This window comes from Drosophila guanche, unplaced genomic scaffold (assembly GCF_900245975.1).
Source record: "Drosophila guanche unplaced genomic scaffold, DGUA_6, whole genome shotgun sequence".
Lineage (NCBI taxonomy): Eukaryota > Metazoa > Arthropoda > Insecta > Diptera > Drosophilidae > Drosophila > Drosophila guanche.
In genome coordinates, this window is record NW_022995746.1 from 171,688 (window position 1) to 186,820 (window position 15,133).

At 38.4% G+C, this 15,133-nt stretch overlaps 1 protein-coding gene across 3 annotated transcripts in view; it reads left to right on the forward strand.

The window, feature by feature from the left end:
* LOC117581678 (CUGBP Elav-like family member 2) overlaps positions 1–15,133 on the forward strand; it is a 95,802-nt gene that overhangs the window by 60,570 nt on the left and 20,099 nt on the right. For 2 of the 3 annotated variants that reach the window (XM_034269051.1, XM_034269052.1), the window contains exon 4: positions 195–243. In XM_034269051.1, coding sequence (XP_034124942.1) covers positions 195–243 — 49 coding nt within the window. Of the gene's footprint in view, positions 1–194; positions 244–7,863; positions 8,005–15,133 lie in introns of those variants that run through there. The other variant, XM_034269053.1, reaches the window with a different exon arrangement.

Genomic DNA, 15,133 nt, shown 5'->3' on the forward strand with positions numbered 1-15,133 from the left:
GCACGTTTACAGCAATGGAATAACCACAAGAGTAACGGTCCGCAAAACTAACTCCTGACATATTGTACGCCATTTTTTATTGTTTAAAAAATAACTTTAAATAAAATGAAAACCGCACATATTTCTAACATATCTTTATCCGTATTCTATTCATATATTTCACACTAAATTTCTCTCCTCTATTTTCATTACAGATGTATCATCCCATTCAAATGAAGCCCGCCGATAGTGAGAATCGCAATGGTAAGTTTTTTGTTTGTTTATTGCTAAAGAATTTAACCAATTGCGGGTGTGCAATTGACGCATTTCCTGCGGGTAACTAAAAGTATGCCGGCACCGAAAACATAATTGGGCAGCGCCAACAAATCAACAAAACGCATGACCCAAAGTGACCAGCGAGGCGTGAAAAATATTTCCTTGTATGTGCTCTGTGGAACAGGACCAACTATAAAATTGGCGGCTACGCTTGCATGGGCCCATGCCCCAAAGAGAAAGTATTCTGAAAATTGATTTCCTATGTGAGAAAAAATGGTGTTTGAAAATATTTTTGAAATAGATTTTACGGTGGGATTTTTTTATATAATTTATTTGGGTGGAAACTTGAGCTTCGCAGTTGTTATTTAAATATTATAATAATATATATAATTATAATTATAAATTTATACTCAAATAATATTTATATTATTCTATATATTCTTATATCTGTAACTCTTTTCGTAACTCTATGTAACTCTATTCCTAAAAAATACGCAAACAAAGGAGACTCACAGCGAAAGTGTGACGGAAAATAACCGATCACCGACCGAGTTTGATTGCGTGAAAAAAACGTGGCATGCCTTAAAGCGGGCAATAGCATTTAACAGTTTTATAGGTCCCTCACCCTGAAACCCCTTTGTGCTGGAACTTTCTGTCGCTGTCAGTTGTCGGTCACTTGGCAGTTAATTAAAAACCATCAATTATGTGAGCCAGAAAAATGTTTAACACAAAAAAAAGTTGCCGAAAATGTTTGTAATTTATGATAATTTTTGCAGCCAGGACAGGAAGCTCCACGTTGCCCAAGCTAGCCATGATATTAATCTGCTTAAGTGACCACAAAAATGTTGACTTTTAACCCACACAGAGAGAGAGAGAGAGGGAGAGAGTTCGAGCGAGGGAGAGGCTCAGAAAGCGCGCTTAGCGTGGAGAGCGCGGGAATGCCATTTTTAATTGTCGACCTCTAGCGGCGTTTATTGCGAACAAGTTGTAAAAAAAAGAACGAGTCGTGTGGAAAAAGTTTATCTGACATTGCGCGGGGTTTCCTACCAAGTGAGGAATAATATAAGCCCCTCCACAAAGCCACCTTCACAATTTTAGCTCTCTCTCTCTCTTCCTGCAGCTCCTCCGGATCTGGTTATCGCGTTAGCCCCTGCATCTAGGAGCTGTATGTAATTACCCTTGTACAACATGGCGTATGCTTAATAATTCTCTCTCTCTGTGTTTTGTCTCTTTGTGTCCATGGAGCATGAGTGTTTGCTTAACTAATGTTTTGGTTTTTTTTTTCCCTAATTTTTTTTGGTGTTTGCTAATGATGGAAATGATAGTTTTCCCATATCGGCTAAAAAGGGGTTTGGCTTATAAGCGGAAAATGGTGGGAAATTAGAGCGGAAAATAGTGCGAAACTAACGCATAGGGATATTCTCGAAAGTGCGTTAAAAGTGAATTGTTTAAACTGCAAAATAAATGTCAAATATTAGCGGAAAATATTTTGAAATTTTGTAGTAGTTTTTGCCCAACTTTGTGCAATTTTTGTAAGACTTTTCCCATTCTTTAACTCACATTAAATGAAATGCTTTCGATAAACTTTGTAGGGTATCTGCATAGTCTGTCTTTGATTTCATTACAAGTGGGTGTGTCTGTAGTGTATGTGTTTCCTCCTAAGTGCATTTGTGTGTCGAGGGTGTTTGCCCATTTTCAATTTCAGATAAGCCTTTTTTGCCTGGCTGCCACTAACGCCGCCCGCATTGCGCCTAAAACTAAAAATTCAATGCAAATTTTAAGTTGGACTCGATCCAACATTTGCCGCATTATAGACACGAGGGGAGTACAGCCCCAGCACTTGCCATTCAATTTCCTAGATTCAAAACAAGAAGGAGAAAAATGTTGCTGCTTGTTTCGTGATTTGGCACTTTAACCTCTAAAAAAACCAAAAACTACGGAAAAAAATGTTCGTGGGCCGAGAGCAGAAGCCATATAATAGAGACAGAAATATTTATTTTTTCCATACTTTCCAACGTTGGTTTACCGCCAGAAGGGCGGAAGATTGAGGGGAGGGTGCGGGAAATCGAAAAAATGGTTATAGAAAAAGACAGTCAGAGAGAGGAGTCGTCGTCGTCGTCTCAATGTAACAACAAACGGAAGGTGGCAATTTAATAAAATGGTTGAGTGAGTCGCCGAGTTTTTGTTTCCTGCCTTTTGGCTCCACTTTTTATGCCCCCACCACACCACCCCGGAGCCCCCTTTGAGTGTTGCATACCTTTTGGCATGGCAGCAAATGCTAAAGAGGACACAAGCCTTTGATTGGTTTTCTCGCCTCGTGCTATTCTTATTCCTGGCAGCAGCAGGAGGATGGCTGCTTCTAAGAACATTTTAAAACGATTTTTTTTTAGTTGGGTGGAAGGATTTAACGTGGGAAGCAGAGCAGCAGAAGCAGCCTCCAGAAATAACACAAGATATATTTTATGTGTATCTGTGTGTTATGTGTATTTTGCAGTGCTCTAAAATGGCTACCAATAAAAGTTCTTCAAGAAAAGCGAGTACAATGAAATATTTTTCGATGTGTTGTCTTTTTGGTGCGCAATTTATGCATTGAAGTCTTGAGTCTTTTCTCAACATTTGAAAAATGACATTAATGTAAGACAAAGAATTTTGTAAGATTACTTAAGTGGCAGCTTGCCTTTGCAAATCTTTTTTGGGCTACAGTCAGAGAAACATGTCAGATTAAAAAGACACAGAACTATATTTGGTGTACACATACCAACCAGAAAAAAATATTCAAATATAGTTCTGTATCTTTTTAATCTAACATCTGACATTTAATCTGATGAAATAACTAACAATATATAAAAACTTAAGTCTAAATAAACATACATTAACAAATGTTAAAAAAAAAATAAATAATATATAAAGTATACAGATATTATTCTTTTTTTACTTGTTAAATATAGAAAAATAAATACAACTAGTTTTAAGAAAGTTTTTATTTTTATTTGCAACATCAAATATATTTGAACCAAATAATGAAAACATTTTATAAAAAACACTTCCCTTTTGCAATGCCCTAACTGCATAAATCACAGCCTAATATAATATTAAAATTGTAAGTTATTTTTTCTCTGCGAGTAACTCAAAATCCCATCAAATCGAAATTCCCAATCCCCAATGGCTTGTTTACCTTTAATCTTTCATTAGAAATTCAACTGATGACAAGAACCATTCTTCTTCTCCAAGTGCCAATAACACAAAGCCCATACACACTTTCCCTTCCATTCCTTTCCTTTCATGTACCGCATTCATAAATACCAAACATATGTCTGCATATTTCCACTCAAATTGCTGCAAGACCAAAGAACAAAGATCCAAAGAAAAATTGAATTCAAATTTTATGACACTTCTGCGGCTCATAGCTTTATCGCTGACCCTGTAACAGCAGTAGGAGAGGAAGTAGCACATAAATACTTCAACTGTTTTAAACAGAACAAAGGGGCGAAAAGGAGCGGAAAAGGACTAAGGGAAAATAAGTACAGTAATAACAGCGATTTGCATTAGGTTAAATAAAAGGCAAGACGAGAGAGACAACAGAGCTCCGGCAAAATGTTCAAGCAAATCAAATTAGTAAGCAAAAGTGAGAAAAAGGAGACACCGAATGGAGGGGGGAAATGGTGTATATCGAGGGGGTTGGGGGAGGGAAACTGCAACGTGATAATCAGAGCAATATACATGCAAGCAAACTTCAAACAGACAACGAGCTTAAGGGCTCCCCACCCACAGCAAAGGGTACAAAAATGAAGGAAGACCCAAAGGCGATGTCAAGTTTCCTATTTGCAGGCAAGATGGATAGTGGTGGGTGTGGAGCGGGGTGGGGTTGCCTTCTTAAATTTTCAAATAATCTACAATTTCCTTTTCGGCTTAATGCAGACTTAAATGCGGCCGGAAAGTGGGTACAATTTTATGTGTATATGGGAGAAAATATGATCCATGATGATATGATTCCTGTAGGATAATTCTTATTATTTTGAGAGTTTTCCAAATAAAAGAGAGAGTGCAGGAGAGTCTGTCCAGCCCACCATTTGGAGTAAGCAGCTTCATGTTTATTCCACACAATTTTTGGAGTACGACAACAGAAATTTACGTGGATTGCATTTGCAGAGCAGGAAAAGCAGCAGAACAGAAGTCAGGAAAAATCAGCAGAGGAGCACCCGCAGAGCAGCAGGGAAACAGCTTTCCCTATTTGTTGCTGTTGTAAAAAAGTCGCGAAAACATATGAATTTTTGCTCACTGCATACGAAATCGATATGCAAATGTTTTGCGAGGTTTTCCCCGGCATCAAAATGAACAACAGAAGCAGAAGCCCTTAGCCTGCTCTCCTTCTACTTTCGACTACAACGAATATGATGATGATGATGATGCACGTATTGTTTGCTTGTAAACATGATAAAAATTCAAATTAGCCGTTATATATGGCAGGGCAGGGAACAGGACAGAGCAGCGCCATAGGCAGAGGGCGTTGAAATGCAAAATGTGCCAAGAAATTACGGAAAGAAAAAACTTTGTGTAGGGTAGAACCTTAAGCAAATTGCATACGTATTTGCATTTCTAGCTTGTTCTCGGTTTCGATCTGTTTGTGTATGTGTGGAAATCAATGAAGACTCATGATAATGTCAAGTGAGGGACATGCAATGAAAAAGAAAAAGGGGAAAGTTTGCATCTGGAATGTAAACACAAACACAATTGTACATGTACATATTATGGTGTGGCTTGGGTACCAGAATCAATTGGAGAGTTTCGATGCAATGTTTTTTTCCATATATATTTTCTATGTAAAAACCATGAGGAATGTTGTGTGGAGTCTTGTGGAGTCTGTCAGGCGTATCGCGACACTAAGATCTGTTATAGTCAACTCCGAGGAGTAAAAATTTGATATTTTTATTTATGTACACATTCTGCTGTTCAAAGACTCAAATATTATTATTTTATATTATTTATATTTATATTTATATTTTTATATTAATTGTGGCTCTAAGAATGCACCGATTGAAACAATTTTGGTGCAATCAAGTGATTAATTAATTTATTAACGATTCTGCTATTTCGGCTTTCTGCTATATGGGTTCTGCTCACCATATTTCCTTCTTTTCACACACAAACCCACGTTACCCTCTTCGTTTTCCCTAGCCATTCTCTCTGCCTTTTCCCTTGCCTTCCATTTCCATTTTTCAAAAAGGTCCACATCTACGCCCCGTCTCAGCGACAAACTTCTTTTGTGAACAACAAACTGCGTCAGAGCAGAGGCGCACAACCAAATGTGTTAATTAGCTCATTAGCAACCGTACAAAAAATATCAACAATAAACACTAGATGGGGAGGTAAGGTGAGGTGCGAATGAGCCAAGAATATTTGCACACATCTTATTGTGAGAGCTGAATAAAAAAAGTAATCTAGACTAAAGACACTAATGGACAGCTCAAAAGAGCAAAACGACATTTGGAAACAAGTTTTTGCAGCAGACGAGAATCACAATATTTCCTCGCGAGACGATGAAGATGATGAGAAATCTAGACGGAGAGATGTGTGAGCGATCCACAGAGTTGGGGATGTGATATTTCTGTGGTCCATGGCAGCGCCCAACGCTTAGTTGCAGCTTCGACGTCAATCAGTTCGAATCGAAAGACGACACCCAACGTATTTGATTTATTTTCTCCCCTCCGTGCTAGAATTCCAATTTCCCTTCTGATTTGTTCTTATTTTTTGTGTTTATTGTTTGGTATTTAAATACCAAATGTAACAATTCGGAATTGGAGTCCCTCGATCCATCCTTCCTTCGTTTTTGGTATCCCATTGTTATTTTTTCATTAATTGATGCTGCATGTGTGACGTTGCTTAATTAGTTGCCATCGGTGTCGACTCCCTCTCTCTCGCTCTCTGCCTCTGATTGATGTTAGTTTATTTTTAGTGATTCGAAGTTTTGCCAATACGCGTATGTTCTCGTCGCGAATATCGAAAATACATAAAAAAAACAGCAGACAAAAAAACCTTTGAGTGAAAAAGAATTTATTTAAATCAACGTGAAAAACGACGCGAGGAGGAGACATATCACATCGGCGATGGTTCGCCGGCTGTGAAAGTGAAGTGACAAAGAGGCCCAGCACAATAAAGTGGAAAATACAACAGACTGCAGGCAGGGTGCATAAACGCAATTGTTTGGCAGAAAAAGAAACCAAGAAAGTGAGTTTTGGTTTATTTTTGGGTGAACTTGAATATTTTCAATGGGAATTTTTATGGCTTGTTCTTGGGTACTTATTTGGGCTTTATTTGAGGGTTTTTTCCTTGACCCAACTGCAGCATTAGTAGCCCTAAAGAGCAAACAATATCCATATGTGAATGGGAGGTAATAGAATTTGTAAAGGTTTTTTTTGCTCTCATTTATTTTAGCTATGTGCGATGGTAATTTCTGTCACTTCAGCATTACGATAAGCCACCCTGTAAAAGAGCAAAACATTTACACCTCCTTCCCCAAAAAAAGAAAATATACTAAAACCTCCGCTCAATCAAGTAAATGCCGCATGCCTAAGCGACGTATCGCTATGATACGATCTCTCGATCTATTTTTTGTTTAACTATAATTAGTAGATTCAATTGAAGGAACTATAAAAGCAGAGAACGGCAATGGAACCGCCATCATTTGCCATCACAGGGATCGGAACGAACTCTGCTCGATGCGCGAGACAATTGATAGAAATAACAAAAATCACACACTGAAAGTGCGAAAACCTAAAGAAAAAAACTCACAATACTTGACTGTCTATAAAATATAACCATTTGTGTTACATATTCGTATATCTATTTGATTGTTGTACGTTAAACGTTAAAGCAAATTTAAACATTTATTTAATTGTGCGTGGCTAAAAAAAATGAGTAAACCAAAAAGACACAAAAGATAAATAATTAAAAATGATAAAAAATGATTAAAATTAAAATAAAAACAACTACGAAAAGCGACTGAGAAAGTGTTAACTGGTTGATAATTGAATTCTTCCTATTATTCGTGTTTAATATTTTGATATTTTTTACGTATTGAATTTTCTACTTCCACTCAAAATCGATCGATTCTGGTTTCTGTTTCTTAACGCTCTCTTTTTTTGCTCTATCTCTCTGTGTGTGTGTGTTCTCTCTTTGTGGGTGTGTGTGTGTTGAGTGTTTGTGTGCATAAGTGTGAAATATTTTCAAGAATTCTCTCTTCTTCGTCGTTGTCATCATCAACATCATCTGACATGATAAATAATTCAGCTGAAATCGGTTTCGTAAATAGCCAAAAAACAGCAACCGAAGGCGAAGGAGGGACAACAGAAGTATTTGTCGCTGAACCAGTAACAGATGAAACAGCAGCAGCCACAGCAGAGGGAGAGAAATACAATCCACGAGAAGACTCATCGGAACATGAGAATGTAGCCATCATCAACAGCCACGCCAGCGCCAGTCAATTATCGTCAGTAATTGGGAATTTATCCAATAATATCGACATTGCAGCTGCATTGTCCTTGCCAGTCTACTCCACAACGAACCCATCAGCAACATCGTCATTGCCTGGAACAGGAGCATCCGCAGCAGAGTTCGTGTCAGTCTCTTATGCCACTGCCGCTGGCACGAAGGGGCCAAGAAGGCCACAGCACGGCACGCATAAATCCTATCCGCCAATAAATTCAGCATATTGGCTGCCATCCTCGCATCCATCACCGTATTCGGTGCCAGGTAGGAGTCGTAACGAGTACTCCACATACTCCACCTCCACTTCCACTCCACTTTCCTGCTTGGTCTCTACCTTTCACTTAAACACTCCGTGGACTCTGTATACTGCTTGCACTGCTTCGAGGCATGCTCTGCAGCATGACTCTACAGCTTGCTTTTGCTAGAGATGGGAGCGTGATTCGAGCGTTTTTGCGGGAAGAAGGGCAAGAAGAACTTGTGCGGATTAAGTTAGTGTTATTGGGTGTTTAAGATGTTGCAATAAGGCCGTTGAAGTTCTATGTGGTGTGGGAAATTCAGTGAGGTTTTAACACTAATTTATTCACAATCTACAATATCCAGTACTCAATTTTGACTATGATTGATGGTTACCATGACAGTCTCATATGAACTAATCGTATTAACGATTTATTTACATACCTTTCATACCTTGAAACCATTTTTTCATGTATAATGAAACTTACTCTCATTTCTCCACGTATTTAATGTAGTTTTTGTATTCTTCTGTATTTGTGTATTTGGATAACCAATGCACCGCTGTATTTATGTACTTCTGTCTTTATGACATTTTTGTACGACACCGAGATTTCCATGTGGCATTGATTAAACTCAAATCTGTGTACATAGATCGACAATCCCTGTGCCATCTCTATCAATTCTCAGCTTCAGTGGTTGCTCAGTCACCTGTCGTATATGTCGCACGCTGTCTGCCTGCGACCTCTAATCCTTCTTCTTTTTCTCGTCCTCCTCTGGCCCTCTCTTATTGATGGTCTGTTGATGTTGAGTGTTATCTACCTTGTCGGAGGACTCTCTCGACTCTCCCATTCAAGGCAGCTGACCAAATTGCCTTACATTCACATTACAATGTATCTCACGGCCTGGCCTGACTCTATCTGCAGAGACATCTGACTGCTTGTCTACCTCATACGTCTGCCTTTTAAAACTGGGTGATTAAAGCAATTTATTGGGCGTGCATCGTCGTCATTCGTTGGTGGATTGTTGGGCTTGGGATGGGGTGCAGATAGAGAGGCACTGAGACCGAGGGTGTGACATCAAATTGCCAAGAAAAAGTTGTCATTAAGCAAATTGCCCATGACAGAAGTCGCCTTTTATTGTTGCCAAAAATAAATGCGAAACGTGGCAAGATTGCTGAAAGGCGGATAGTAGAATTTAAGCTAGAGCTTTAGGGGATAGAAGATCTTGGGAGTGTGACTTAAAGATGTAAGAAAATGGGAGAGAAGAGTGGGAAAAATATAGCAAAAGTCTTTAAAATATGTTCCCGATATCTGGCCATATATATGGAGCTTCCTGGAGCTGCATCTCTGCAAAAAATGCTGTAAAAAATTCAGAACACTTTCAGTCTTTTTTGAAACTTTAATGTCAATTGCGTGGACATAATTTTTTTACTCCCACACACAATTACCGGCTCTTCATTTCATTATCTGTTGGCTGCCCAAACCGAAAAGCGGAAAAGCAGCGGAAAATAAAACAAGCAGCAGAAGGCAGCAGCAGCTGGCAAAAATATTTAAAACCTTGTTTGGAGGTCTTTATATCACCTGGAAATGTCCAGTGCAGACCACCACGCAGTCATCACTGGGCCACAAATTTACACTTGACTTCAACATTATTAACGCGCATGGAGAGTGAGAAAGAAAAGAGAGAGATACAGGTTGCTGCAAAAACTGTTGAATCCTTCGGCTGAGTTGAAGTTGGCTGTGTGACCGTCCTGACACATTTTTTCCTGTTTAATACAAGGGACCAACCATATGAAGCTACCGAAAAAAAAGGAATGAGATATGAGAAAAGTAAAAATTGATGTTTTACACTTCATTTTTCTTTAGTGTGTGTGTGTTTGCAGAGGAGGAAGTGTGTGCTCTGTGCAGCCGGCAGTGTGTGTTTGTGTTATATTTCCTTCAAGTGTGAACAATTTGTGTGTGTGGGTAATGGGTAGAGCAACGTGAGAAGAGTTGGATTAAAGTGCGACAAAGATATGAGTATAGTATGATTCAGAGAACAGAATGAAAACTTTTGATGGACATGTGGGGAAACACTGAAAGCACTCTCTCTTTCACAGCGTAGCTTAACCATTCGCTTTCAGAGTAACCTAGAAATAAGTACGATATAACTGCTTGAATTTGAAAGACATTGAGGCAATTATTGCATACTAATGCCTGTTCGCGGGACTATTCGAGGGCCGTGTAAATAATCAATATTGTCATATCTTGGGGGAGCTCCTCTTTCAAAATGCTTTTCGTGATTTACTTGCCAAAATCTTACTGATTTTTATCTGTTTCACTATCTGTCTCTTTCGCAGAGATATTTAGCCATTACTTCCCAGAGTAGCTTAGCTACTGATGCCTGATATCCTAAAACATGCAAGTAGGCAATTTATGGCAATAAAACACAGAATTATGGTACTGAAATTAATTGGAATTATACAGAATAAGAAGTTGAATTTGTCTTTCTGACTATCTAACTCTTTTACAAATAAACTTAGCCGTTTTTTTCCACAGTAGCTTAGCAGTCAATAATTTGTTAGCAAAATGACAACATGAGGGATATTCGAATGATTCTTGGAAGCTTTTCAAATCTTTTTTCTTCGTTCCCCTCTTCTGCTCGTCAATGCTATATCAATGGAACTGATCTTACTGTCATTAAACCCCTACGCTGCACTATTAACCCCACCGCAGACCCTCTGCGTATAATCATAATTTGTTACTCCATAAATCTCTCTCTCACTCTGGGCTCAATTGCCATGCAAATATTAACTGGACTTTAATTTTCTGCTAAATTAAACGTTAAATGAACTGCCGGGCAACCACGTGGCCAGGTCCAGTGCCTGCACGTGACTGGGGCATATAGAATATTTAAAAAAGAAACGAGAAAAAAAATTAATTTTTCGCCTGCCAGGGAGAGAGTGCGAGAATTTATACCTTTAATTGCTTTGACCCAAAAAATATGCAGCAGCCGAGGCCAGGGCCATGGCACTGTACTGATCCTGCATCCTGCATCCTGCATTCCGGCCAAAAAAGCCTCATTGCCTATGGCCGGCCACTCTGGCCTACACACTGGACCCGCATGAAATTATTTTTGCCAGGATCCTGCCCCTCTGCCTAATGCATTGGGTAGGAGCTTTGCCATTTACCTACAAATATGGAGATGTAGGAGAGGACTCTTCCTTCCACTCTCCAACACCCATTTGTAGGGCTTGATGCCATAACCATGGCATGGAATTCTGTGCTGCCTACTGTGTCTGAGGCTAGTTGCCACTTTATGCAAATGAATTGGTTTTTGGTGGAAATACTTCACACTTTGTTTGTGGCCAAATAGAGTAAGAGAGAGAGCCGAACCTCTGAGTTGCAGTGGGAAAGGAGGTTCCAGGGGTCAAGGGAACAGGCAGCATCTTTTCTGACAAGACCTTGGCACTCGTGGCACACTATGGGTTGAAAATGCAGTACCCACAACTTGCCTGGCCGACTGGCTGTGTCTGGTTGCTAGCTGTGGGTTTGAGTGACACTCAACGGACTGCCTGAATGATTGCCAAGCCAACTGACTGACTGACTCACTCTCGTCATAACTGACTGACTCTCTCTCTGACTGATGTACTGAATGTCCAACTGTATGACTGACTGACTCACTCTCTGACTGATTCGCTGCATGTACAACTGAATGAATGACGGTATGCCCAACTGCGTGACAGGTTTTCCATGCCAAAATGTTGGCCCTAATTTACAGAAATTTTTTGAGCTTGCTATAGGAAATTCTTTAAAATTGTTTAACACTTAGAAAAATATTTTAAAATTAAACTAGTACTGTAACTGTATATGTTAGAAATTATGAATCTAAAATCGAAAGTTTACTCAATTTAAAGCAGTTTCCTCATTTAGTTTTGCGTCTGTTTTGGATGATTTTCTATGACAAGATAAAGCCATACTTTTAATTGTTTTTATGCACGGAGCTTAATAGGAGCAAGATATATTTTTATTTTGTGCAAACAGTTGGATTTATTGAAGAAGACAATGTCTCGCGCATTGTTTTGTTCTTTCTAAATAAAGTGCTACTTTCTATGTAATTTGTGGTATAAAATCTCACTTATAATTTTTGCCTTATATTTTCTTAGCTTATACTTTTCCATGCAATCTCGCTTCAAAATTTCACTCCATATATCACTTCTACATCATATTTTCTAAAGCTTAGCTTCAGCATTCTCTTATTTTACAAACCCACAAAATCTATTTAAATTGCTTTGTTCTCCATTATATCTACTTTAAGATACGTTCTCCGTTGAGCCACTAAAATGGATTTGCATAATTTACATATAATATTGATAGAAACTGCTTGCCTTACCGCCATTAAACTAATGCTGCCAGACTTAACCCTGTAACCCTGCAGTGCGCCGCCCTAACCTCGTGCAGATACGAGTATTATTATCATAATCAAACTAAAACTACTTATGCACACAGACACAAAAAAAAAAAAAAAAAAAACATCATACAAAAAGGGGAAAAAAGGGAGCGATAGGACCATAAAATACAATAAAGGAAGTTGAAAGTTGCTTCGACACAGAAACCCATTATCACAGTTACACCCCACAGCACAACACCGACACACACATGTGCATTGTTCAAATCAAAAACTTTGAACCCTATGTAGGAAAATGGAGCACCACAATAGACATCCATTCATATTTTCCTGGCAAGCTTTTCCCGCTTGTCGTGTCCTTCGCTGACCCCCAAAACGTGTGTGTGTAAAAATGCAAATAATTTTCAAAGGACTCTCTCTAGGCCTTATTTTTATGCTCTTGATAATGTTGTTGTTGTTGGTTGGACATGTGAATATCTTCAACAAAAAAAGACATGTCCTTTTTATTGCCTCAACATGAAAATTTATGTTTCTCTCTTGTAGTTGCTACGTCCTTAATATTTTTTTGCTGTGTGTTTTTGTGTGTCTCATTTTATTGGCTTGCTGCTGAAGCATATTTTTGTGGCTTTCCATGCATATCGATTTATTAACCTGTACGAAGTATTGTCCATCCACCCAGCTCCACCCTGCTTCGTTACAGAGAGTTGATAAATGAGCCGCAAGTTTTGTTGAAATTGGTTTCGTCCTTTGTGCCCATTCTTCGCTGGCTCTTTTTATTGAGGGGTGTTCGAATTTATTTCCTTTTTAGTTGGAAGTATCCGAAAACGTTTCTCGTTCGTAATGGAAATTTATTCGCCAAAGTTCCGCTTTTTCTTTTATTTTTTTAGTGAAATTATATTTGATATATATGCATCCTGAGAGCATAATCTTTGTTATTGCTCAGCTCTTCAGTTCCTCAACTCCAATTTGATATTCAATATTTTTAGGCGGTAAGGAAATATATTAAACACAAAGCAACTCAATTTTCAATGCAATGAAAATGTAAATTTCGTTTATGCAAGCCACAAAAAACAAGAAGGGACGTGTGAGACGCTTCTTACGCTTCACAACTTTTATACCCGGCACTCAGTACTACATCTGCACCTTAGTGCAAATGTTTTGTCAAATTTTACATTTTTTCTTCATCTTTTATCTACATCTACAACACTTCTCACACCAAGCCGCTCGCCCCTCTTCCCTAGGCCCACACAAAGCAGAAGCAGAGTGTGAATGAGAGAATGTAAAAAAAAACAAATATAAGCTGCAAAGATGAAGAAAGAAGTTAGAATTTAAAAAATGACAAATAACCGCTAAGTTACAGATGTAGTACTGAGAGCCGGGTATAAAAGTTGTGACGCGTAAGAAGCGTCTCACACGTCCCTTCTCGATTTTATTTAAATTTGAATACATTGTTGGGCTTATTCTTTAAATATTCCATCTAATTTTTTTTTTTAATTACCTGCCAAGCTGCTCCGTGATAGAGAGTAAGAAAGAGTACGTCACGTAGAAGAGTTATCCAATGGTGAAATATTTAATTTAAATATCGTCAGAAAAAAATTATAGCTTTGGAATATTTACATAAAATGCGAAATTTTGAATACACTGGTAGCAGTGAGAGTTTTTTCCGCACAAATGCAATATACCCTATTTACTCATCAAGTATCGGGTATAAAAACAGCAAAATTGTAAACAAAAGATGGCATTGGAAAAGTGAGAGCCGAACCTTGGAAAGCGGTAGCTTTCGTTGAGCGCGATGCTGTGGGGGCTGGGGGGGGGGTCAGAAAATAGTATTGGGGTCCGACTTGAGCAAACATAAAATATATATAAAATGCACATTAGAGCTCAACGTATTTTGTTTATTACGGTCTTTATTGTGTATTAATTTTAATGCTAGATTGAAATTTGATTTTTCTAGAAATTTGACTGGGGTTTTAAGTGAACAAGAACGGCAATGATTTGGCATGTTTTTTAGGATTTAGTTACTGAAAAACATTAAAATTGTACAGCAACAAAATGTAAGCCCTCCTTTAAACATATTTCATCGCTTTCAAAGTTACAAATCTTGAGCCTTTGAGCCCACCAAAAAAATGGAAGCAAAAAATACTGCAAAAAAAAGCCCCCCGGCTCCATGGCGATTAAAATTTAAATTTTATACAAGCACAAAAATATTTGCCATCATTTTTTCGACAAGCCCTGGCAGCTCGAAATTAAATTTAATAATACATTACAATGGGATCCGGATTCGCAGCTTCGTGTGGCGTTGGGTTGGTGCTGTGGCAAGCAACCAAAAAATTTCATTAGGCATGCGAGTGCTGCTCGTATATCCGGAAAGATTAGAATATCTCTCAGCTCCTTGCTGGCTTTAAGAGAAGAGAGAAAAAAGAGCGAAAGCAGTGAAAGTATAATTTTTTAGGAAGAGGGGAATAAGCAGGGGATAAGAGCAGTTATTTTTATGTATTTGTATTTAAGAATTGTCTAGCATAGGAATAGTTAAGAGTTATCTCTCCCACAGCGTAGCTTTGCAGTTCAGGGCGGGTTTTAATGTCTGGTAACTACTTAAGAGAGAGAGTCAATTCTCTTTCATTCTTTTCTACTCTCTCTTCAACATTTTCTGTACCCCAGAGAGGCTCGTCATGGTAACATATTTATAGATCTACTACCCAAAAATTCACGTATAAACACATATGTATAAATATCTGTACAGAAACAACTTCCAATACGCTGTCTAAACCAG